Source organism: Rhinopithecus bieti, unplaced genomic scaffold, assembly GCF_001698545.2.
Source record: "Rhinopithecus bieti isolate Rb0 unplaced genomic scaffold, ASM169854v2 scaffold_6944, whole genome shotgun sequence".
Taxonomy (NCBI): Eukaryota; Metazoa; Chordata; class Mammalia; order Primates; family Cercopithecidae; genus Rhinopithecus; species Rhinopithecus bieti.
Genome location: NW_016805767.1, coordinates 132,589 through 155,871, shown reverse-complemented (window position 1 = coordinate 155,871; position 23,283 = coordinate 132,589). Strand labels below are relative to the sequence as shown.

General features: G+C 43.2%; 1 protein-coding gene across 2 annotated transcripts in view; it reads right to left on the bottom strand.

Annotated features, from left to right (window-relative positions):
• The window catches only part of AOAH (acyloxyacyl hydrolase), a 206,613-nt gene that overhangs the window by 117,467 nt on the left and 65,863 nt on the right, over positions 1 to 23,283 (bottom strand). For both annotated transcript variants that reach the window (XM_017873700.1, XM_017873701.1), the window contains exons 5-6: positions 5,811 to 5,870; positions 509 to 579 (exon numbers count right to left, since the gene is read on the bottom strand). In XM_017873700.1, the coding sequence (XP_017729189.1) occupies positions 509 to 579; positions 5,811 to 5,870 (131 nt within the window). The remainder of the gene's footprint in view (positions 1 to 508; positions 580 to 5,810; positions 5,871 to 23,283) is intronic.

Sequence of the window (23,283 nt, the reverse complement as noted above, 5' to 3'; positions counted from 1 at the left end):
AGAATTCTGGACAGTGTCTCTGCACTCACAATCATATTCCTATGTATCTGAGTCAGATTTTTAATGGAATAGTTTGGGCTCTGTGAAAACACAGTCGATGTCTAGCCTTGTGAATGTCATGCACTAAAGATGCTCAGAGTCTTCTCCATGCCCAGTTGCACCCTGGTCCGTAGCTCACACGGCAGGGAGGGGCTGTTTCCAGGTGTAGTGCAGTGGGCACCTCGCTGGCAGGCACTTGCCGGCAGTGAGCCTCATTGCGGGCTGCATTCTAGCCTGGAGGACAGATCAGCTTTGAGATGCAAAGATGCTGGCATTCCGTATATTTCCCAAACGATTTTGTTCAGAGCTCATTTGTCTTCTGGTTTCTGTGCAATGTTTTGAGAAAGAAACACTTTAACCTTCAGGGATGCCTTTTAAGTGTGAAGATCATTTTAGTCATTAGAAAAAGGGGACAAGCAAAGATGTTATTACACACTAGTGCTCAGGAAGGTAGAAGTTGTATACATACAATTTAATTTTCTGGCAGATCTTGGCCAAAACCGGGAGTGAACAAATGTCAGAACCACTTCTAGAATATTTCTGGGGAGACAAAAAGACAATAAAAAGAGAGTTGTTTCGTTTAAGGAGTGGTTCCCCAACTTCTAAGGGCCCCTCTGTACTTGAGGTTTCTGGATCCTCCTTCCTCTAGAATCCAGCCCGTTTCACCTCTCTAAATTTACCTCTTGTCTCTGTCCCCACAATCCATATCCATGCCACTGCCTGTGCCTTTGCCCACCGGTCTCCTCAGCCCGAAGCCTTCCCTCCTTCTCTTCTCCCAGCCAGCTCTTCCCAGCTTCCCAGCCACCCTCACTCTCCACCTTGTCCAAGGAGGGTCCGGCAACAGCATTCTTCTACCCAGGTGCTTTAAAAATAAAGAACATTTTTCAACAAAATAATTCCATCTCATTATGGAAATAAAAACTAAAGGTAGAGGCCAATCTGGGAGGAAGGAAGGTCCCTTCCCCCGCGGAGGAGAGAGGTGCACAGACCAAGCTCCTTACGCTTCTTGAGCCACGGGGTTCTAGACAGCGATTGCTATGAGGCTCCAGATGTGGACTACACTAAAAGCCCTGACATTTTACCAAACAGTGCTTTTAGAGAGATTGCAGTTTCCACAATGCTTTCCTCAAGTTAAAGAAAGAGAAGACAACGGGTAGAAAAGTTAGGCACCAGCATTTATCAATGAAGAGAGAGAAACAGTGGATTCCTGCCAGCCCAGAGTCCTTTGAATGGCTGCGAGGAGTGTTATGGGCTTTGGTGGTATTTGACCCTAGCAAGAGAGAATCAGCAACCCTTTCAGAATATAAATGAGGTACTTAAGGATTTTTGAGATGCCTGCCTAGCTTTCTAGGAGAAGAAATAATCCTGACTGGTGGCCCAGCTCCACCTAAGACGTGGAGACAAAGAGGCTGTCCTTGTCCTCAGCTCACCATCAAGTGCAGGGCATGGGTGGAGGCCCCAGCCCTGGGCACACCCTGTCTGCAGAGGCCAAGGCACTAGCAGGTGTCTCTAGGAACCTGGAAGAGGATGCAGATGACCCTGCAGTGAGGCAGGAGAGAGGCAGGTGGGGAGGAAGAGAGATGGCCTGGCCTGAGGCTTTGTGACTCAGTGTGGGGCCACAGCCTTGCTAGAGATGCACATCCTTGCCTTCCACATCCCCATGTCAGGCCTGCCGAATCAAAAACCATGGGTGGGTCCTGGCAGCCTCTGTCTTTGTAGCCCTCCAAGTCATTCTGGTGCCCACTAAGGCTTGACAACCACTGCTCTAGGTCCTTGTCACTCAACATGTGATCACAGATGAGGAGCATTGATGCCACCTGGGAGCTTTCAGAGATGCAGAGTCTTGGACCCGGCTGCAGACCTACAGAATCAGAAGCTGCATTTACACAAGGTCCCCAGGATGCACACTAAAGCTGAAGTAGCCTGGCTCCCGGCAGAGGGAGCGCCCGAGCAGTGCTGTGGAGGTATGAGAAAGCTTGGTGTCTTAGAGGAATGCCAAACATTCCCACTTGGCAGGAGCATTGGAATGGCAGAATGCAGGGAACCATGGAAGGAAGGAGACAGGATGGGGGCCTGGAATGCAGCACTACATGATACCCTGAGGACTGTGGGGAAGCCGTGGAGGCATCAGGCAGAGGAATCACATTTGTGCTTCGGAAAGACGTCTCTAGGCATGGGGGGATGGCCTGGAAGAGGATCATTTGAGATAAGAGACCCTAAGGCCCTATCTCACGATTTCAAACCTCGGCACTATTGCCATGTTGGGCCAATCATAATTCGGTCTTTGCTGTGCGGGCTGCCCTGTGCACTGTGAGATGCTGGGCAGCATCTCTGGCCTGTGACCCCCAGATATCCCGCTGCACAAATCTGCCTCCAGACACTGCCAAATGTCCCCAGGGTGGGAGCAAGGGGCAATATTGCCACTGATGGGAAACAGGGTGGAGGAGGGTGATGGTGCGAAGAAGGAGTGGTTAGAAAGGTGACTCCAGAGACTTAGTAGCTAACTGAGATCAGGATTGTGGACACACTGCAAAACAAGCATCAGCATAAGTTTCTACCACAACGTTGACGGCGCTTTGGAAGTACAGACCCTACCTGAGATCCAGAGTCCAAAGTCAGGTTGCATTTGAATGTTTGAGGTTCTTTTCATATTCAGTTTAGACTGAAGGCCTTGATCTAATTCTCCTAACAACAGTCTAGATTTTAACACTGATGATAACCAACATTTTACAAATTGATATGAACAGTTTTATAATTGCTACACAAAATGTGCAATAGAATAAAATTATATAATTGCGTAGCTGTTTTCTGTCAAAATTCAGCCTGATGGCTACAGCTGTCTTTGCCATTCATTGTGTAGAAATTGGGGTTAGGAAGTGGGTGGCAGATGATGTAGGGAACCCTAGAACTCCTCCTGGTTAGACGGAGGTTTTGATTATGCGGTATTTTCATTACATAGTATGGGAAAGACCACCCTTCTTTTACAATTTACTTGCAAAGAGAACTGAGATGGGCCCCGAGCAACATTATAGGAGTCTTGCTTGCCTATTTGTCAGCCTCCTCCTTTCAATTTGAACGTTGCTAGATAGAGACAAAATGTGGGCTGTTATTAACTCAGCAATATATTTAAAATATTGCAACTGGCTACATCTAATCCCATCTAAAATGAGAGTCTCAAATCAGGGCTGTCCCTGGGGACAGGAATCATGCAGCATCTTTGCTTTGCAATCTATTTAACCAGCTTCCTGAGCTTCTCCATGCACCAGGATGTCAAATGAATGCAGCACAACAAACAGGGGTTGAATAAAGAAAAATGGGCTGAATGGGGTAAATGGAAGCTCAAAGTGGGAGAGTCATCACTCTTCTGTACATAAGCAAGCTGAAACTGAACTTCTGTGTGGCAAAATGCTTTTCAACCCTTGTCGTGTATTGTATTGCCTGGATTTAATTGGTCTGGGGTGGGGTTTGGACCTCAGTGATTTTTAGAGGCTTCCAGATGATTCTACTGAGCAGGTAGGTTTGTGATCAGGGCTGTCATTTATTGTTGCACAGGTTGTCCACTGTACGATTCCAACATCCACATAGCCTGTGATATGAATGGTGCTCCCCAAAGTTTAGTACTAAGGAGGCCTTGTTGAAAGCTACTGGACTACTAGGAAGGGTACTGAATGTGGGGATAGCTAGCTCTAGATTTAGATGTGGAGTTTCTCACCTACTAGCTATGTGGGGTGAGCACATAACTCAACCCACCTGAGACACAATATTCTCATCTGTAAAATGGGACTGATGACAAAAATACTCTATCTACTTTGTAGAAGTGAGAATTAAATGATTCCATAACTCAGATCCTCTTAGATGCTCAATGCTCTGCCAAATCCATGAAAAGTTCCCTCTAGGAGCCTCTCAGGGTCTCACTGAGATCCAGGCTTTCTCTGGAATGCTTGATTTCCTTCAATAATGCATAACTGTTTTCAGGTCTGAATTCTCACCGACTGATAGGCTGTGCTGAAATGATATACAACCTACTGAGTTCAGCTTTCTGTGCCCCGGCCAGGTCTGCAGTTACATCAGCCATCACAGTGAAATGAATTACTCTCTGAGCAGTTTTTTCAGAGACACTTATTTGCATTTTCTTTTTATTTTTTCCTTGATAGCTGTAATCTGGAGAGCAAATACATTGGTGGAGGTTTCAGAAGAGTATTTTTATTGGTGAATTGTTCAGTAGAATTTTTTTTTCACTTCTCACAAGTAATTATTGGAATCCTGCCCCGTGAATGATGCTTGCAATTCTGGTGACAAAAGTAAAAAATTATAAGATCCTAATTAGAAGTTAATGCCAAGGCAGTTTTTGCTAGTGAAATAAACAATGCCTGGAGAATACGTTTTTAGGGGTGTGTTGAGAAGAATACGATACCAATTGTATTGGTCTCCATTTCTGCTTAGAGTTCTGAAGGGGGTGGTCAAGAGTTTCCTGTGGTCTTTTAATATCTTATTCAATAACTTAAGCAAATTAGCTAAACGGGCTACTGTTGGCCCTTAATTATTCACTGAATTCAATAATGATTGGCAATGCAGACACTGTGATTGATTAATCAATTATGTAGAAATGCCTACATATTGCCTGTCACTTAACATGTATTTATTGGCCTTGTTCATCAAAACCCATATGCCCTCCATGAGCAGGGTTGTCAGATAAAATATTACACTAGATACACTAAAACACTATTTGTTGTTTATCTGAAATTCAAATGTAACTGGGCATCCCATATTTTTACTTGCGAAATCTGGCAAGCCTAACCATGAGGGATTTTCCTCCCTTTTATTTCTATGTTGCCAGATCAATAATACCTCAAATGCAGTGTATCAAGGTGAATGATGAGCTAGCCAGCAGGGAGAAGCCAAGGACGAGGTCTATGCCCTCCCATTGCTGATGGATGCTTCCTTACTGCGAGTATCTTTGGCATTGAGGATAATGTTGTACTTTAATGATCTACTTTTCTGCTTCCTTTTCAAATGGGGCTGATTTGCAGCCACAGCCTAAGTCAAATACATAAGCCTGCGAGAACTGATCTGAAATAAATATTCTATCTGTTGAACCAGAGTGTTATTACACAGAGGACAAATTAAGGAAACATGAATAAAAATTGTGATTATTGAGGACTTGGTAAATCCTGGGCAAGATCCCAGATGCTCTCTGCACTCTCAACTCTATCAGTGCCAACACTGGATGACAATATTATCATCCCTGTCTTACAGACAAGAAAACTGGGGCTCAGTGAAGTTGAGCACCGTGCTTAAGGTCACATTTTTAGAAAGTGGAGGAGCAGGAGGATACAGCCTCCTCCAAGATGGTCTACTGGAAAGCAGCAGTTCTCAAATGGGGGTGATTTTGCTTTCCAGGGGACATTTAGCAATGCTGGGAGGCATTTTTGGTTGTTGTGACTGGGGAGGGGTGGATGGTGGTGCTGCTGGCATCTAGTAGGTAGAGGCCAGGGTTGCTGCTGAACACCCTACAGAGCTCAGGACAGCCTGCACAACAAACGATTATCCTGTCCCAGGTGTCAGCAGTGCTGAGGCTGAAAAACCATGCTGTCATGTGAAGGCAGGAAACACAAGTGGAAGCAGCTCACTTTCCTACTTCAATCCCCACGTAGCTATGGCATGTCGCGGGTTTATATCCATAGTAGTCCTTGCCTTTGGGATGTGAAAGCTGGGATGTGAGAGAGGGCATGCTAAGGAAAAGGCTGGCGTTCTACCCACTGAGTGCTTACCAGAATTGGGGACTTCTTGACAATTTGTCTTGCCTTCTTTAGTGTAAATTTCCATGTCTCCTATAAAAGCAAAGTTAGACAACATTAAAATTCACGTTTTATCTTTTCTTCCTACATCTTTTCTAAAATTAGGATATTTAAAGTCCATAAGTTTTCAATAAATGAACCACTCCATAAATTTGTAATAAAATAATTCACAAGAAGGCAATTTCACGTTAATAGCTCTTTTTATTTTGGACTTTGCTTTGTGTCAGATGCAGTGCTAAGTACTTTGGGAACATTATCTTATTTACTCTTCAAACAGCCCTGTGAGATAGGACCAGTTCATAGATGAGGAAACTGAGATGCGGAAAAGCTAAGACATCTCATAGCTAGGTTCTGGCAGAGAGGCAATCTGAACCTCTGCTTCTTGACCCTTCTGCTACGCTGATCTCCATAAGCAACTTATCCTGGTGTCTAAAATCCCCCCAGCAGGAGACTGTCAACAGCCTACTTGGGTGTCTTGTGCTTTAGCAGTGAAGAATGGCTGATGATTGCTGTGCAAGCTGACACCTCATCTCTCAGTTACCTCCTCTTCCCCTAGTTGGAGATCCCCTGTCCTCTTTCAACCATTTTGAGAGCATCTAAGTGCATCTTCCAAATGTACACACATTGCAGATATAAAGAGTTAGCTCATTACTACCAGTGATGATTGCTGTGAAACTCCAAAGAACACTGTGTTTGTCTATTTGTGGAGGGGTGGGAGAAGAGTAACCCTGAGGTGGGTGGGGAGGAGGAGGGTTTGCTCTCAGCACTGCTTCCCAGAGCTTTCAAAACCAACTGAATGTGCATATCCTGCCCCTGCCAAATCCCTCCTGGGCCTGCCACCTGTACAGCCCTAAAGTAATCTGCTCAACAATTGGAAAGCTCTGTCCGCTGGCTGCTAAGAGTGAGTGTTGATGACTCAAGAGGAAAAGATGCTCTTTAGGTGAGTCTGGTTGCCAGGATGCCCTGCTACGGTGTATGTTTCTTAAAATATTGAAAGGCTAGTGTGCCAGTTGGTGAACAGCTGTGTCCCTAAGCCCCTGAGGGTCCTCCACTCTTGCTCTGACCGCCCAGCCTCTTCCCTGGACTCCCCCAGGCCTCCTTGTGACCCGTCAGCTATGGGCCACTGTGATAGTCCCACCCAGTGGGCATCTGCAGGCTGTGCTCCAACTGCACCCAGTACCCATTCAGATTAGTTGGCAGTAGGGCCAAAAGAGCTGATCCCAATGTTCACTTTTAAAACATGACATTTTTAATAGAAAAGCTGCTTAGGGAATGGCCCCATTCAAAAAGTGACCTCATTAAATGCACTTTTGGCCTTTTCTGAAAATTCTAGCAAACCCTAAAATTCTCCTATTGTATAAATTAAGAATCTCTGGCATAGTCAGTGTAACAGACAACAGATTTTCATGCAAACTATTCTTATGGTGCTCCTTGTGACTACTTTTATCAGCAAAGAGCTGTGCCCCTGCTTCTCTGTCTCAGAAATATTCCTTTGCATTCTCAGGCCTACTTTAAAATCTTCAGAGCCTCGCACAGTCCTTGATGCATAGTAGGTGCTCAGCAAACATGGAAATAAAAGGAAAAGAAAATAGTTGTGATATTATTTTAAACAAGGAAACTAGGCTACCAGATTTTATGCACATAGGAAAAAAACCTTGCAAAGGAATATATTATAATAATGATGGGTGATAACTTTTTCCTTTTGGCCCTTTTCTGGTTTTCTAAATTTTAAACAATGAACACCAATTCAGCAATAAATGCTTTCAAAAAAGAGCTCAATTCATGTTGTCTTGTTTCTTGTCGAAGAAAATGATGTGCTTGGTGCACTGATATGCAAGTGAAGGCCCTGGGGATCTGGTGGTGAACCCCACAGTGAATGACATAGACGTCCCTTCCCTCCCAGAGCTTTCTCCCTGGCAAGGGGACTGACCTTGAGCAAGTACAGTAAATAGAAGTAGATGAAGCAGAGAGAGGGCTGAATCCCTTTGTGAGAACCAATCTGATTTTAACCAAGCTCAGTTCTCTGGGGCTCAATGTTTGTTGGGAGGTAATGACAAGCTATGAAAACAGGATGTGGCAAGTGCTGCAGCAGAGGCTGTGCTCAGGTGAGATGGGTGGCTTGTGTGTCCTACCGGGAGGTCTAGAGTAGGTTCATCTGGATGTAGCTGAGTCCCTGATATTGGTGCATACGGGGGTGGCAGCAGGAATCCAGGGCTGAGGCTGCAGGGAAATGCACTGGTTTTTGCCAAGGAGGGAAGTCAAAGCACCAAGAGTGGGAACAGAGTCCTGATCCCAGATGGACATCCACACTGACCCGTTTACTCAGAACCCACTTCCAAGTTCCAGTGACAATAACTGCTAAGAAAATCGAGTTTTCTGCTGGAAATTGGGGAAGCTAGAAAATTAGAAGCATTTCTGTGAGATGCAGTTTGGGTAACATCAAATTGAAGCAAAGAGGGAGCAGTCAGGCTTTTATCACACTCAAAGGTGAAGGCTACATGGAGAGTGAGGGAAGAGCCCCTAGGGTAGAATCCTACCAGCACCCTTGAGGCCGGGGCAACAGGGGCTCAGCCAGCATAGACAGAATGGCTGTGAGTAGAGTGCAAGTTTAGGTGTAACAAAGATGTGGAGGCGTGCCCTCGGACCCAGGGTTGTCTGCAGCCTTTGTTGCAGCGGCACTCACCACTGCCCCTTGGTAAAGGCTGTCCCCATGTTTAGGGATGGCAACCTGGTGGTGACAGTGACAGACTTGTCCTGCAGCTGCGTTGGCAGGTACTCTACCTAAGATTCAGAAAACGGCAATTGACTTTACCCAACAATAAAGCGAATAGTAGAGGGAGGCTCCAGAAGCCACCACTGGCTCCACCCCTGGGCATCACCCAAGGCTGGAGAAGGGCCCCAGTCTGGCCAACTTGAAGCTGCTGCAATGGGGTAGACAAGAGCCTGCAGGAAGCTTATGGCCTTGAGTTGGTGGGGCAGGGTGAGTAAGTCAGAGATTCCAGGCTCGGAATAGCTGTGCACAGGAGCCGAGGGGGCACAGGTGCAAAGGATGATGGTTTACATCACCTTCAGGGGTTGGGAAAGATTCTCAGGGGACCTGCAGCTTGAGCTAAGCTCCTACTCAAATCCCTCTTCACCCCTAGAAAGTATACATCCTCCCTACTTTACAGCACAGTCCACCCAGAGGTCAAGTACCTCACCTGATCACACAGGTAGGGGCAGACTAGAGGGAGGTCTGCCCAGGAATCAGGCCCAGAGCTTTCAGTCTTCCAAACTCATGCACGGCTTTCTCATTTACAGTGTGCCAGATGGTAACAAAAATGGAGTTTCTGGCCTTCAAAACTGGCATCACAGGGATTCACCTGGGAACTGCCATTCTAGAAGCTCCCCCTACCTCCTTTGGATAATTTTCCAGCTTCAGCACTGATGTCTTGTTCCCCCAGTGACTCTGAGAGCTCCTGGGCAGGAGTTTGGGGCTCTGGGCTATAATTTTTGATTTCCCTTAACATCTTCAATAACATTGAGCCCAGGGCATGTAGGCAACAAGTGCCTGTTGACTTAAATTCACAAAATTATGAAAATGAAAAGGACTAAATAGAGACTAAGAAAAGGCTGTATTTTTCAGATATTTCCTTTGAAAGCTCACTACAAGGGTTGCTTCCTCCTGAAGCCTTATCAGCTTTCCCAGTTTTCGGGTTGAGCTTTCCTCTTTTGTTTCCTTTACATTCCACATTATAATACACTCCCATGCTTACATTTCACATTCCCCCACTAAACCTTGAGCTCTAGGTAGGTGAGGATGGTAACAGTTGCCTTTATGCAACCCCCTGACCCCCTGCACTGCCTACTTTTGCACCTGCCATGCTACCTTAGAAGAAGTAACATTGACTGAACAGAGGAATGAGAAAATTTGAAAAATACAGCCCTTTCCCAGTCTCTGTTTAGTCCTTGATCATCAGCGCACACAGTAGTATACAGCCATGGTGGCTCACTAAAACACTTCCATCTAGAATGATTTAAGCGTCTACCCAAACCAAAGCCAGCCCAAAGTCTTCAGACAAGAGGAGAGGCTTGGGGACTACTGACTGCTATTGTGGGTTGGATTTTGCATTGTCTCACCTAAATTCGTATCTGAGATAATAACCCTGCAGAAGCTGAGAATGTGACCTTATTTGGAAAAAGAGTCATTGTAGATGTAATTATTAAGTTGATGCAAAAGTAATTGCGGTTTTGCCGTTAAAAGCAAAGGAAGAGAAAAAGACACGTAGAGGGAAGATGATGTGAAGATACAGGGAGAATGCTATCTATAAGAAATATCAAGAATTTCCAGCAAACCAGCAGAGCTAAGAGAAAAAGGCATAAAACAGATTTTCTCTCACAGATGTCAGAAGCTAACCCTACTGGTTTCTTGATCTTGAACTTCAGCCTCCATAACTGTCAGACAATTGCTTTCTGTTGTTTAAGCAACCCAGTTTGTGGTCACAGCCCCACAGACTCATACAACTTCTCCTGCTCTCCAGGGTGATTTTGTTCTTGACCTTGAGCTAAGAGCAATTTGGATGATGAAAGAGCAAGGGCCAAGTGCTCATCACCATCAGTATTTTGGGCAAAGTGGTGCCATTAGGATTTGTACTCTGCCAGGCATAAGCCACATGGGAGCCCAAGAAAAAGGAAGAAAGTACTGTGGTCTGATTTAACCATTTGGATGTGAGCAAAGCATCCGTCTTCAGCAGAAACTTTAAATACTGGTCTCTATTGCTATTTCCTATTTAAAATGATTTTGGACCATAGAGTGTTTGTGGGTTCAAACCCTGGCTTCATTAGTTACTAGTTGTAGGACCTTGGGCAAGTTACTTAAGCACTCTGAGCCTCAGTTTCTTCATCTGTAAAATGGAGATAATAGCATTCTGAGGATTGACCAAGATTTTACTTAAAATAGTGTCTTGCATATTAGTAAGCATGACATTAGTATTAACAATAATTGGTGTTTTTATTTTGGTTTGTAATGTCACCAATACACAACTGGAAAGAGTATAATAATTGCAACATCAGCCTACAGAAATGTATGCTTTTTTCAAGGATCCTGAAAATTGTCCTGAGAAGAAAGTATTACTCTTCTTGTTTTACAAATGAGAAAACTGAGGCTCAAAGAAATGACACAATTTAACCAGGCCAGTCTGCAGGCACAGCTGAGATTAGCACTCTAGTTTCTAGACTCCAGCGCCTTTCCTACCACTGAAACATTGTTTTCCAAGAGTGAAGTAAGCCTGAAATTTTAACATAAGCAAGAAAATACGATCGATGAGGTTTCACCAGGGCTTGGGGAATGGCAAGTGTTGCTCCCATGCAGTGAGGACGGTTTAATGCAAAAGATCAGATACCGAGGGGGAGAGGACTGGTTCTGGGTGTCAAAAAGCCATGCACCTGGGTGGAAATTCGTGCAACCCAGGTACAAGCATGGTGGCAGGTATATGAGTGGTAAGAAAGCAGAAAGAAGTATTCTTCCAGTCAGTCATTACTTTGTGCAGTTGTTCATTCTATTCATTTATTTTACAAATATTTACTTAGTGTTTATGTTTGATATGGTTTGGATTTGTGTCCCTGCCCAAATCTCATGTCGAATTGTAACCCACAATATTGGAGGAGCGGCCTGGTGGGAGGTGATTGGATCATGGGGGTGGATTTCCCCCTTGCTGTTCTCATGGTAGTGGGTGAGTTCTCATGAGATCTGCTTGTTTAAAAGGGTGTAGCACTCCCTTTGCTCTCTCTTCCTCCTGCTCTTGCCATGTAAGAGGTGCCTGCCTCCCCTTTGCCTTCTGCCATGATCATAAGTTTCCTGAGGCCTCCCCAGCCATGCTTCCTGTACCAGCCTGCAGAACTATCAGCCAATTAAACCTCTTTTCTTTATAAATTACCCAGTTTCAAGTATCTCTTTATAGCAGTGCAAGAATGGACTAATACAATGTTGTGCCATGAATTACATGCTGGGGACATAGCAGGGAATGAGACATTAAGGCTGTTACAATGTAGGAGAGAAGATTGACGGTAAACACTGTAATTAGAAAACAGTTTAGAAAGTGTTAAGTAGTAGTTGCTATTCTCCCTCTTTTATAGATGTGGTAAACTGAGGCTTAGAGTAGGTAAATAACTCCCCCAAAATCACAGAGCCAATGAGTGGCACAGTCCAGATCCACTTCAGACCCACTTGGCACAAAGTCCATGCTTTTTCACTCTGCTCTGGGAGATGTTAAAAGGTGTGCTAAAAAAGAAACTTTTTTTTTTTAAGTTTAAAAAAGTTTGGAAAATCTGAGAATGAATTCCTACCTTGAGAAAGACACACCACGCATTTGTATATTCAAGGCTTTGGGCCGCTTTGTGGGAATAAATATTATTTAGATTGGGCATTTCCAAAACACTCAAAAGTCCATTCAGCTGTATTAACTACAATGGTAAACATTCAAAGATGATAGTGAACAGGTGATCCTCAGGGACACAACAGAATGTCCTGAGACATTTTTAGCGTATTGGTGAATTGCACAGGACACATTCAGTAATTGGGCTTTCTAAGGTTCTGTGATGTTAAAGAATTGAATTCTGGTACACTTAGAAAGGAAAGAAAATAGTGTTTTAGACATGAGTTTTTACAGTGAACAATTTTGAGTGATCAAGTTCTCTGTTATCAATTATAGCATCAGAAGATTTGAAAAGTACAAAACGTGCCTTTGTTCACTTCACACGTTTGACAGCAGTGACAGATTCTCACAAAGGAGAAAGCCCCTGGGAAGTAAAATTATGATTTGAAACGGGCGTTTTTTATTGTCAAAGAGCATGCATGAATGAGGGGGGAGGTGGGAGGTGGGGGAGACTGCTCATCTACCCCAGATATTTTCTAAAAGTTTATTAGGATGGGTTGTTCCTCACACCCAAATTCACTGGTATAAATTGATTTTTAAAATGGAGCAAGATTTGAAAGATGAGATCCTCCAGGGACTTTACTGCCCACTGGAGGAGGGAAGTGCATAAATAATTACAGCATGAGGCAGAGTCTGTGCCCTCCACCCCAACCAAATTCTTGGGTTGAAACCTTAATCTCCCTATGATGGTGTTTAGAGGTGGGGCCTTTGGGTAGTGATTGGGTCATGAGTCTGGAGCCTTCACGATGGGAGGAGTGCCCTTATGAGAAGAGGCTAGAGAGAGCCAACTCTCTTTTCTCCATGTTAGAACAAAGCGGTCTGCAGCCAAGAAGAAGTCCCTTGCCAGAACCTGACCCTGTTGGCACCGTGATCTTGGACTTCCAGCCTCCAGAACTGTGAAAATACATTTCTGTTGTTTGTAAGGCACACAGTCTAGGGTACTTTGTTAGAACAGCCCTGACTAAGACAGACAGATCAGGAAGAGCCAACAGAGAGGTACAGAAAGGGCTTGAAGGCAATTTCTATTCAGTAGGAAGACAAAGGCAAGAAGTTCCACTGCTTATGGGTTTTTAACAAATAGTGGCATGTCTAGCCTTTGAGTGGAATTTGTAGGTCTGTTATTATGTCTGCATTCTGCTGCATCCTACAGTGGCAATTTTCCAATACTCAGGATTTAGCTCTATCAAAGCCCAATTTGGTTTTTAGGTTCTGACATTTTCCAGCTCCAATGGGCATTTATGACTTTAAATTATATGCAAGAAATGAAGTCTGTTGACACCATTTTCTTCTTCCAGGGGTAAAAAAAAAGGGTAAAAGTAAAAGAAAAAATGCATCTTTTAAATGCATCCCCTTTTATCATTGAATATCTCTTCTTCATACATATTTTACCCTTAGCTAAGTTTTCTTCTTTCCTGCTTCTAGGCTAATTCTGCATTGTATAGCTATTAGTATCATCAGAGTATTTAATCACACTCTTGCTATTGCTTCCTATTCTCCAGGCAATACCTTTCTTTTAAAAAGCCTCATTTTAAACAGCATTATTCCCACCGACTCCTTTTCCTGACATTATTATTCATTGTTTTTATCACTACTATCACATGCCACTCTGCTGTAGAGTTCTTAGTGTTCACACCATAGAGGTTCTTCTATGCTTCAAGTTCTATACCAAACATCGTACATAGTTTATCTCTAAATTTTATACTAACTTTGCAAAATAGGAAATAACAGTTCTTAACTCTACTTTGTAAATGAGAAATCCAAGACCCAGTGCTGAGTGAATTGTTCTAGGATTCACAACTAGTACCACTGTTCCATTTTGACTGTTTCTTCCCTAGTATCTGGGCTCATAAACAAGCTCTCCAGTATAGGCTCTGTGGTCTATTCTTATTTATAGCATGTTGTCTTATTCTTTACACAAATGGTTTCTGGCAAATTTTGGGTTAATCAGATGGTGGGTATGGTTCAGTCGTAAGAGTCTTTTGTTACATAGTCTTTTACTTTTTTTTCTATTTGTCTTCAGGTTGTGTGATCAGTCTTACTCTATGTTACACAACACATCAATTATTTGTATTAGTTTCCTATTGCTGCTATAACTAATGATCCTAAACTTAGTGGCTGAAGACAACATGAATATTCTTTTACAGTTCTGGAGGTCAGAAATTCAGGGCTAAAATCAAGGTGTCTGCAGAGTTGGTTCCTTTTGCAGGTTCCCAGGGAGAACCCATTCCTTGCCTCTTCTAGCCTTTAGTGGTGATGGCTTCATGCCTCTGAACGCTGCCTCTGTTGTCACATTTTTTTCTCTCGCTCTGATCCTAATGCTTGCCTCTTGTAAGGATTCTTGTGATCACATCAGCCTCACCCAGATAATCCAGGACAATCTCCCCATCTAAAATCCTTAACTAAATTACACCCCCAAAATTCCTTTTGCTGTCTAAGGTAACAGACAGTTACTGGGGGCTCGGATGTGAACTTGGGAGGTTGTGGAAGATTATTCTTTCTATCATACTTCTCATTCAACAAATAGTTGTTGAGTAATCAATGCATGCAGTGAACTCTGTTCGGCTCTGAGGAAATTTCAGGGACTAGCACTATGTTTGAGGAATAAAACAGCCAGACTGTCTCTGCTTTCAAGGAGTTTACACCCTAACAGAAGATGCAGACATTAAATAATAATTTTATAATTATTGAATTGCAATTGTAATAAGTGCTGGAAAAATGGAGTGTGAAGAATGGAGAGGAGTCATGTAGGAACTGGCTTAATTTTGGGCATCAGGGAAAACTTCTAAGAGGGAATGCCTTCGAGCTGAGCTCTAACAGAGGTGATTAATTAAGTGAAGATGAGGGCCAAGAGTGGATGCTGGGAGACCAGTGATTAAAGCCTTAAAACTCAAAGGATCTTTTAAAACCATTCCCAATCATTAGTGTCATTAGCTTTTCTTGAGCTGAGGGAATTAATAAGCATGTTCTTGAGAGAGATAGTTGTCATTTTCTGAATTTCTCAAAAGCAGGCAAGAAAAATGTTCATATCTCAAATATCATAGAAATACCTTCCTTGGAATAATTTGATTTCTTCCACTTATCAGAAGTCAATAGTAACATAACATTTGCATTACTTTTGCTGTTCTTTGAAGAGTCTTAACACCTCTGTGAGTTTACTAGCCCCCATATCAGTCTTTATACAAGTTTAAGTAGATAAATTAACAAGATTTCAAATATGGGTGTTAACAAAAATACAGCTTTGAATCTCCGGCAAGATCATGTGAAATGCTTGGAGAAAAGATTGAGCAATAGAGCACAAGTCCAGACATAGTGTTCCAATGCCATCCTCAGTTCTCTTAGAGTTCTCTTTTTTTTGAGACAGTCTCGCTCTGTCACCCTGGCTGGAGTACAGTGGTATGATCTGGGCTCACTGCAACCTCCGCCTCCTGGGTTCAATCCTGTCTCAGCCTCCCAAGTAGCTGGTACTACAGGTGCATGTCACCACGCCTGGCTAATTTTTTTATTTTTAGTAGAGATGGGTTTCACTACGTTGGCCAGGCTGGTCTCGAACTCCTGACCTCAGGTAATCCTCCCGCCTCGACCTCCTGAAGTGCTGGGATTACAGGCATGAGGCACTGTGCCTGGCCCTCTTAGAGGTTTAAGCCTTCACATATGCAGACAGCAACTTAATTTTGTGGTCTCTGGTATTGAAAGCCTTTTCTGCTTCTGTGATAATTTATTGCCTAATCATCAAAGAGCTTTGTGAAGTCAAAATACATAAGAAGGGGATAAAATCTCATTTTAATTTTTCACTTTTTAAATTATAAGAAGGGGTGAGCATTTTCTCCTACATTTTCAGTCCTTTGATCTTTTCTCTAAACCATTTGTTTGTGGCCTTTGCTTACTTTTTTTTTTCTTTTTGATTTTTTTAGGAGCTCTTTGAATCAAAGAGAAAATAATTCATTGTGTGGCATATTAGAAAACATTTACCCAGTATGCCATTTGTCTTCTGACTTTGTGAAGGGGGCAAGATTTTACTAGTTAGATGTATTAATATTTCCCTTTGTGACTTTTCAAGCACAAATTACAAATACAATTGCTCAGGGTTTTATAGCTCCATTTTTTAAAAGTGATTCAGTCTTTAATCATTTGGGATTTATTTTGCTATAAGGTATAGATAAGCATCTAGCTTAAAATTTTTTTCAAATGTCTAGTCTTTAGTTTATTGTATTTTTTGACTAATCCAGTGTTTTAGCACTGACTAGAAATGCTATTTTCATCAAAAACAAGAATCGCAAATGCATTGGGGTTTATTTCTAGACACTATATTTTGCTCCATTTTAAGCTGACTTTCTATGTCTAGAAGGCTATATTCCCTTGTCACTTATTTCATTGATCATCATTTCCTCAGATGGTTAAAGAGGAACTTTTAAAAACATTGTCAATTATACAACTTTACAACCAACAATTTGAATTTTGATTTTTTTCTCTGTAAAGTTAAGATAATGGAATAACCTTATAATTGTGTGGGAGGATTTTAGATGATATATATATGCTAAGTACTTAGTCCAATTTCATGTCAGTTGTCATTGCCTCTTATTCCATAGCCCCTAATGTGTACATGTACAGTAGAAGCTTAGTAAAGCTTTGAGCTTCAAGTCCAGGTGGGCTGGCACCAGGATCTGTGCTCTTCGACATCATGTTGAATTGTCTCTCAGTTAGAGGTAGGAGAGAAATTTGATTTCTCTGGAAAGCTGGAGGGGAATGAGTGTTCTGTGAGGTCTGTTTTTATATCTATTTTTTTAGAATGGGAGAGACTTGAGAGGGTTACTAGGCCTTCTCATTTTCTTCTTTGGGTGTAGATAACTTCAGTGCACCTTTGTAATTAGTCAGCACATTGTTTTGAGAAAATCCATAGAAAAGGAATGAATTCCAAATAGTTTGGGTCTAAAACCTTTAATTCCCTCTGTCTTTCTAAGAGGCCTTATTCCTAGGGGACTGGGGACTGGAAACCCAGTAGCTGAGGTTAAGTTGATGAATCAATCAGAAAAGGGAGTGAAATCAAGGAATGGTTGGGGAAAAGGATGCAGTTAGAGGGCAAGTGGGGATCCATGGTTTTGGATGTGTGGGAGGTGAGAAGCAGGAGAAGGGACAGTGCTTTCAGTCTTGTCAATGACAGCTTTCAGGCTTGCGCCAGCCTCCAGAACAACAGTTCTCACCCTTCAGTGCTCGTCAAAAGCGTTATGCAAGTGCAGATGCTAAAACCCCACGGAGGAATACCAGAGCAGGCGCCTTGGGGTGAGCCCCATGTTTATTTCTGAAAACTGCTTCACATTCTCAAAGAAGCCGAATGCTCTGATCTCTCATATAGTCCACTGAGACCAGATACATCGTCACAAGGGAGAAAGGAAGGTACGTTCAGGACTGCCCTTCTCATCCTATTTTTTACTCAACAAATCTTACAGAGCACCTACTATGTGCCAGGTACTATGCCAGTCCAGGAATAAGATGGTGAACAAGAAAGACATGGTCCTTGTGTTCAGATGGTATCAAAGAAATAAATAAAGTGCTGTGAGAGAGCGGGAAAGGGGAGCTTCTTCAGAGAGGTTGGTCAGGGAGGGCCTTTCTGGAGAGGGGGTACTTAAACCAGCAAGTGGACAAGGTGCTGGCCATGCAGGGAACTGGGAATTCTAGATAAAGGGCCCAGCACAAGGGACTGATGCAGGCGAGGCAGAGTGTGCTGGCCAAACTCTACTCTACCCTGAAGGAGTCACCTCCACTCCTGTTCCCTCCAGGTCAAGCTTAGCCCTCATCTGCTGGGGTTTCCATTCCTCCTTGCACCCTGTGTGAGAGCGCTCGTCTCTTCTCACCGTTCGTCTATGAGCCTGCCTCTCCTGCTAGAATATCCATTTACATTGCTATTGCCTGCCACGTTTGCTGGAATACTGTTCTACGTAATTCATTCTACATAAATATTTGCTGGCTGATAAAAAGAAAAACAATTATTCTGTAGAAAGTATGAGACTTCAGGAAAGTCTCTCCGTTTTCTAGGTATCAGTAAACTTATTTATAAAATGACAGAATCATATCCGTCCTGCAGACTTGGGATGGTCAAAAGAGATAACTTATTAGGTACCTGGCTGTAGGATTGGTACATGGTAAGTGTTCAAGAAATGTTTCTTGAGGCATGACTAAGCGAGCGAACATCTCAATGGTTTAACTGTTACTGAGAAAGTTGGGATATTGTGCAAGATTCTTGAAAATTAAGGTGTTTATGATATTTTATGAAAACTAAAACTAAAGCTGCCTTTACTTCCCTCTGGCTCTGAGAAGTGACTACTCTGAATGTGCTCCAGAATCTATGCTAAACACAGGCAGTGCTGATGTGAAGAGCTACAGGTCTGAAGTCCAGGGCCCTGGGTTGAGTTCAGATTCTACTCACTACTTATGAGGCTTGAGCAAAGGCTTTAAGCCTCAACTGCAAAATATGTTTGATAATTATACCTATAAAATAGAGTTTGACCCTGTGATATTGGGTTAAAATCAGAGATATCGGTATGGGCTCACATCCACAAACACACACACAGAGACACACATACAGACACAGAAACAACTGTAGGTATTTGTGTATACTTGGGTTGTACACACACGTGCTTTACTTAGCACTCCACAAAGAAGACCAGGACCTAAGAAGGCCAATAAGCAATGACATCCCAGTAGCAATGGGCACACCTAGCACCCAGATCTTGGTTTCCAAATATCATTCTCCAACAAAAGGGACCAGGTCTCCTTAGGGACGTGCTGACTCAAGGACAGGGGCAGAAGAACACAAGATAACAAGATGAGCCTGGATCATCTGGTAGTACCAGAACATAAAGTAGTACGGAAGAAAAAGAAATAGGATGGAGGCGTGTCAAAAGGACATGGGAGCCACCCTAAGCTTCCAATGGTAGCAAAACTGGAAAACTGGATACATTTGTGCAGTAAAATAGTGTATATTTGAATTATAACTCAAAGTATAAAGTACATATACATGAATCTGTGCTAATATAAATAAATGATTGGCTAATTAAATAAATTAGGGAGGAGGGAGATGTTTTTTATATAGAAGAATTTCAAAAGATATATGTAGACATTCCATGTTCTGGGAGCGAGGGCCTGGTCCACCCTGGCCTCACTGAGTGTAGGAGGCTGGACTTAGGGACTCAATTCTAAAGAACAGAGTAGAGGAAAAGGGGGGAAATAGTGACTTTGCAGTTGGGAAGTCTGGCAAATGACCCTTTCACCGAGTGATGAAGGTTGATCTCACCAGCAATACCACGTGGCATCATTTAACCCTGATAGGATGTGATGAGAAGGGTGCTTCACCTCTGTGGCGTTCTTTCCAAAAACCCGTAACACTGTTGAACCAAGATGAAGACATGAACAAATCCCAATTCAAGGAACATTTTACCGACGTGCTTAACCTGTATCCCTGAAAACTGTCAAGGTCATGAAAAACAAGGAAAGATGAAGACTCCGTCACAGACCAGAGGTCACTAAGGAGACATGAAAAAGAAATGCAATGCATGTCCTGGACTAGATCCTAGAACAGAAGAGGACATTAGAGGAGAAACGGGTGCAATCCAAATAAAGTCTGGGCTTGAGTTGCTACTAAGGTATATACAGTAGTAATATTGACTTCTTTAGTTTTGTCTAAGTAATAGTAAGATGTTCACATTGTGAGGAATTAAACTTGGGTGAACAGTATACTCTCTTGCAGTATCCTCACAACTTTTTGTAAATCTGAACTTATTACCAAAAAACTCTTATTAGAAATAACAGAGTTTGGGGGAGACTAGACAATAACACATCTGACAGTGTGTGTTGTGAGCTCATAGGGCTAAAAACAGCATTATGAGCATCAGGTTCTGTGGACTGTGCAGAATGAAATTTAGTGATTACAGAGTCTCAGGAAGTGTCCAATTTCCTGTCCATCTTTAATTCTTTTTCTAAACATGACCACCTGAGACCACCTACTAAAAGAGATGCCAGGGATTTTATTTGACACCTAGTGTTTAAAAAATAAAAGTGAATTCCTGAGGTCAGCTTGTTTATTGCTTAGGTGAACCAGAATTTGTCATGTGTCACTTTCTCATATAAAGAGTGCAAATTTACTTATTGCCAAACCCATTTATGTCACTTGCCTGGTAGTTTGGATTCCAGGGAAATATGATTCCCTGTGCATACACAGCCTCCCCCACACTCAGCATCAGAGAGCTTTTGGTTCTTATAGAAACCCAACTCACTGTGGGAAAAGCTGTTTCAAAGTCTGGGTTGCTTTCCCAAGGCAGCAGGTCTCCCCGCCACCCAGCAGTTCAGGAGGCCCCAGGGAAATAGGGAGAACCTCTCTCTACACAAGGCTTACATTCCGAATATGATTCTCTTTTAATGTAGATCAAAGTGGCTGAAGTCTTGAGTGTGCCTTGGAGATGCTGGTAAATGCAGCATGTTCCTCCAGCACTGCTGTGGTTAGGAAAGGGGTCAGTTCAAAGCTATAAAGTCTGCTTGGAGATCTCAAGGTTTGGAGACCCAAATGGGAGTGGCTTAAAGCTAAGGAGGCTCCAGGATGCTTCTGGCTCAACCTAGGGCTCATGCAATGTAACATTCTGATCCAAAAAAGAGAGCTTTGAAGAGCCACTGGGTACACATGAATAAGCTGCATTCGGTTTTCAATTTGTGAGCTGTGGTGTAAGAATCATGGTTTTGGACACCATGGGAGGGCTGGGGAGGGCTCAACGGAGAGCCAGGCGCTCCAGCGCCTGCGAGTGCACACACACACACACACACACACACCCCAGCAGCAATCAATGCGCTGTTTTGTGTGCAAATGAGAGGAGTGGTAAAAGTAAACTCCCAAGATAGGTAACACAAAACCACCCGAGTGGTCTTTGCAGAAACCACCCGAGTGGTCTTTGCAATGAGGCCTGCAGCTATTTTTCCTTCCCTTTCCTCCCCGTCCCTCTTCTCTTCCTCCTTTTCTCCTCTCTCCTTTTTCTTCTTCTTCTTCTTGTACCAGTGGGACATTGTAGATTTTTCTCACTTTAATTAATTATGGATGAAGTTTGTCCTTTTTGAGCATACAGTAGATAGTGGTAGGGAGACATGTCCACGGGACCGGCAAGAAGTGGGCCTGGAATTTCAGGTGGGCTGTAGATGATGAATAGGGGTTCACCGTGAGCCCCAAATGCGGTTCCACCTTTAATGTTTGGCCCCACTGAAGCCAAATCTCTGTTGCTCTGCACTGTTTGCTTCTGTGCTGTGAGCTCCCTGATACAGAGGGGCCCATCCACCCCCTCCATCCCTGCAGTATGCATATCACAGGGGAGACGGCTTGGATCACATTATTAGTATTGTATTACAGTCTGAAATGTGTGCAAAGCCAGACATAGAGGTGCAGAGTCCTGCTTATGAGGAATTAGCTGGCCCAGGAGCAGTGGTTCCATTCAAAGTGACAATGCCCACAGAGTCTCAGTGAGGCAGAGAGCACAGTGAATGAGAATTTGGGCTTTAAGACAAACAGATCTGGGGATGAATCCTCTCATGTTCCTCACTAGCTGTATAGCCTGGGAAATTCCTTAATTTCTCCAACTCTCAAAATTCCTTAACTGTAAAACAAATATAGACCTAAGAGCACTGTTAAATGAGATCACACATGTCAGTCAAGTGCAGAAGCTGGCAGGCCATCAATAAATACTAGCTTCTGCTATTTTCATTTTTATCCATATACCAAGTAAGTATGTGCCTGGCATGGTGGAGAGAACAAAGACAGGCAAAGTATAGGCCTGCCCGCCCCCATGTGCACGCATCCTAGTGAGGAGATCTATGAAACTTTAGTATCTTGATATCTCTCTGCCACACCTTCCTCATCTATAAAGGGTGGACAACCATACCTTCTCCATAAGAATAAACGCATGAATACACATAAGCATTTAGAACAATATTAGCACATTGTAAGTGCTCGAACAGTTATTTTACAATGATTGTTCAAAGGAGAGTTAACATTTGGTTGGAACAGTTAGGAATTACTTTACAGAGAAGGTGACCATTGACATGAGCTTGAGAGATGATATGGAGTTGATAAAGGTGGTCTGGGTAGAGGGAATGATGAAGACCCAAGGTGCAGGGTGGGAGGGTTGGGGATGGCTCAAGAGAGAGCCAGTCACTTGCTGCAGCACAGGATTCACCAACCTGAGGGAAAGGCAAGTCAAAGGCCCTGAAAAGCTAAGTGAAAATTTGTATTTAGTTGTGTAGATAATGTGGAGATCCCAAGCTCTGTTCAGGATCAGATGTATGCACTGGAAAAATCAGTGAGGGCTTGACATGAGGAAAGTCAGAATTTCCATCAGGGATGCAAATGAGAAGCTATTAGCACATCATCCACTCATTGAGCCAATACACATTTCCTTGGTATGTGTGGGGCACCGTCCTAGACACTGGGTGTACAGTGGTGAACAAGACAGAATTTGCCATCCTGGAATTCAGAGCCTAGTGGGAGAGACAGGCAGGAAGTCACACAGGGACATATCTTGTAAAGCAGTAAGTTCAAGAAAGGAATATACAGGAGCTATGACAAGAGGGCTATCTAATAGGGCCTGCCTCCCTGAAGAAGTGACATAAAAGCTAAGCCATGAACGATGGAGAGGGATAATCCACCAAGTGGAAGGACAGAGTGAGAAATTGCTTTCCAGGCAATGGTTGGGCTGCGGTGGGAAAGTCGTATTTATCCTACAGCAAGGCATTTGTGGCATCATTATGGAAAATGTATTAGAAAGAGGGAAAGAGCACATTTGGGTGGACTCACTGGGATACTAGAGCAGAAGCTACATCAAAGACAGGTGAGGGAATTCTACATGAAATGATGCTGTTCACCCAACATGGGATGAAGCTCACAGGCAGAAGCCAGACACAAAGGAGCACATGCCGCGCGAGGCCTTTGATACGACATTCAAGGATAGTTTCCTAAAAATGAACTAGCCGGTGGCGATTGACTTTGGAATAGTGGCTACTCTGAG